Source organism: Loa loa, assembly GCF_000183805.2.
Source record: "Loa loa unplaced genomic scaffold supercont3.195, whole genome shotgun sequence".
Lineage (NCBI taxonomy): Eukaryota > Metazoa > Nematoda > Chromadorea > Rhabditida > Onchocercidae > Loa > Loa loa.
This window is the reverse complement of record NW_018108375.1, coordinates 7,151-9,775: the sequence shown is the minus strand read 5'-3', so window position 1 is coordinate 9,775 and position 2,625 is coordinate 7,151. Positions and strand designations below refer to the sequence as shown.

Here is a 2,625-nt window from a genome sequence, read left to right as displayed (position 1 = left end):
GAATCAAAAAATGTTGGGAAAATAATGGAATAACAAAGCATTTACTGTACTTTTAGCATGATGAATTAGCTAAATTTGTCAACAAAAAATGTCAATGGATTAAGGTATTCTTAATGTAATTAAATTCTTAAAAAAAAAAAGAAAAAGAAAGAAGTCAATACTCGTTTTACAGGAAATTTCATATCCATTATTAAATTAAGGGAAAAAACAAAGATAAAAATAAGCACCTGATAAATAATGATAATAAATAATGATAGTAATAGTAGTAACTCTGCACTCTGGATCTCATATTCATGTAGCCTTGTCTATCGTTAAGCGACAATGTTCTCCTCAAGAATCTCAACTTCTCCCGCTTGATTTTTTTTTTTTCGTCTGAGAGATACCGTAATTCTATTAATCTTGTCTTTCGTTTGCAGTTTTCAGTCTTGTTGCCTACTTTGCCACAATTGCGACTGGTACGCATTGGTACGTTTCAATTCGAGCTCTTGCCGTCGTCGTTGTCGTTGCCTTTCCTCCCGCTCCAGACGGCTTTTCCTTCGTCTTCTCCTATCATTGAAATGGGTTAAAAGAGAGAGAAAAAAGAAGGAAATCAATAAACTTTCCTTATCTTTCATTATTACATCAAATTTTAGCAATATACATATATATACTATTAAGCATTATTGATTTTATCATTGGTAATTAATTAATTACCTTCGAATATCATTTCTTTCTTCACGTGACATTTTACGATTTCCACCATTTGTACGCCGCTGATTGACAACCCATCGCGCCATTTCAATTGGAGAATATTGTCTAATAAGTGGTATCTTTGGTGGATGCTGTTGCAGTGTACCCGGTAAAATATCGTCCAAACTTTTCGGAAGTGGTGGCTTATCATGATCAGGAGCATAGTGTGTTAGATAATCTATAAAATATAATTTATATTTTATCATGAACTTATCAGTAGAATGAGCAATAATTGGTATCCATTGGTATTAATAGCACTTCTTGATAATCTTTTTAAAATTTCCTTTTTTGACGATAAAATTAATTTTAGGTTAATTCTGGGTTTCACAATGAAAGCTATAATTGATAAAGGAGAAAAGAAAAAAGAGCTTGATTTACCATAACGATTAGGTTGGATGATTCGTGCTTTAGAAAAATGAATGGAACCATCATCACCGGAATATGAATAACCACTTGGTTTGCTATTGTCATGATCATCGTCAAAGTGTACAACAAGAAAATGTGATGATTTCCGACGTTTACGAGAATATTTACCTATAAATGAAAAGATATAATTATTAGTCTCATTACAACGATTATCATCCAATTAATCATCGGATATAGTAATAATATAATAATTGATAAAATGATAAAAATGATGATAATAGTAGCAGATCAAGCGAACAGTAGTTTACAAAGACTTCATGCGTGATAATTAAAGGCATACAAAATGAGCTAATGCTTATATGCTTTTAAAATCCCGAATTGTTAAAACCATAATACTAAAATTTGTTAAGACGAAAAGCAGCAAGCATGGACATAATTTAAACTATGGACATAATTTAAGTTTGCATGACCTTAGTAATTCATAGCACTTTTTGGAAAGTCATTTCCTAAATGTAACAGTAATTAATTAGTTAATTAGTTATTATTGCTAACTAATTAATTTATTGCTAATTAATTAATTAATTAATTGATTAATTAATTAGCAATAATAATTGTTATAATGATGATAATAGTAATAATAATAACAAAAATAATAGTAATAATTGTATAATTGAAACAGTACATTAATAACATAGTATTACCAATAGCAATGACAGTAAGAGTGGCCAAACAACGATCATTTATTTCCAGAAGAATAAAATAAAATTAGGTTCAAAAAAATTTTCAGAAATCAAGAAAACAATTTAAAATTCTTGAGCACTAATAAAGAAAAAGAAAACCACAAATTAAAATTTCCTAATTAAACTTCTTATCTATTTTATTAGAATCTTTCCATTGTAATGCATACATAATAAAAGCAGAAATCCATTTTTTTTAATGCATAAAATCTTAAAAAAGAAAAAAGGAAATGTTAATATCAGTAATTAGTACCTCTACGAGGTCGGCCCGTTTTTCTTAATGAAATATACCATGGTTTCTTTGGTGTACCGTATGTACACGAGGAATATAAATTATAATAATTCTCTAGCATTTCTTCCATAAATACACATTCCATTGAATAATTTTGTTGTAACTGAAAATAACAATATTAAAATTAAAGTATATATAATAATAATAATAATAATAATAATAATAATAATAATAATAATAATAATAATAATAATAATAATAATAATAATAATAATAATAATAATAATAATAATAATAATAATAATAATAATAATAATAATAATAATAATAATAATAATAATAATAATAATAATAATAATAATAATAATAATAATAATAATAATAATAATAATAATAATAATAATAATAATAATAATAATAATAATAATAATAATAATAATAATAATAATAATAATAATAATAATAATAATAATAATAATAATAATAATAATAATAATAAAATAATAATAATAATAATAATAATAATAATAATAATAATAATAATAATAATAATAATAATAA

General features: G+C 24.5%; 1 protein-coding gene across 1 annotated transcript in view; it reads right to left on the bottom strand.

Annotated features, from left to right (window-relative positions):
* Positions 1 to 412: 412 nt before the first annotated feature.
* The window catches only part of LOAG_18099 (hypothetical protein), a gene marked incomplete at its 5' end in the record, with an annotated part of 5,921 nt that continues 3,708 nt past the window's right edge, over positions 413 to 2,625 (bottom strand). The window contains 4 exons of the mRNA XM_020450767.1: positions 413 to 546; positions 694 to 907; positions 1,108 to 1,263; positions 2,086 to 2,227. Of these exons, the coding sequence (XP_020305513.1) occupies positions 420 to 546; positions 694 to 907; positions 1,108 to 1,263; positions 2,086 to 2,227 (639 nt within the window). The remainder of the gene's footprint in view (positions 547 to 693; positions 908 to 1,107; positions 1,264 to 2,085; positions 2,228 to 2,625) is intronic.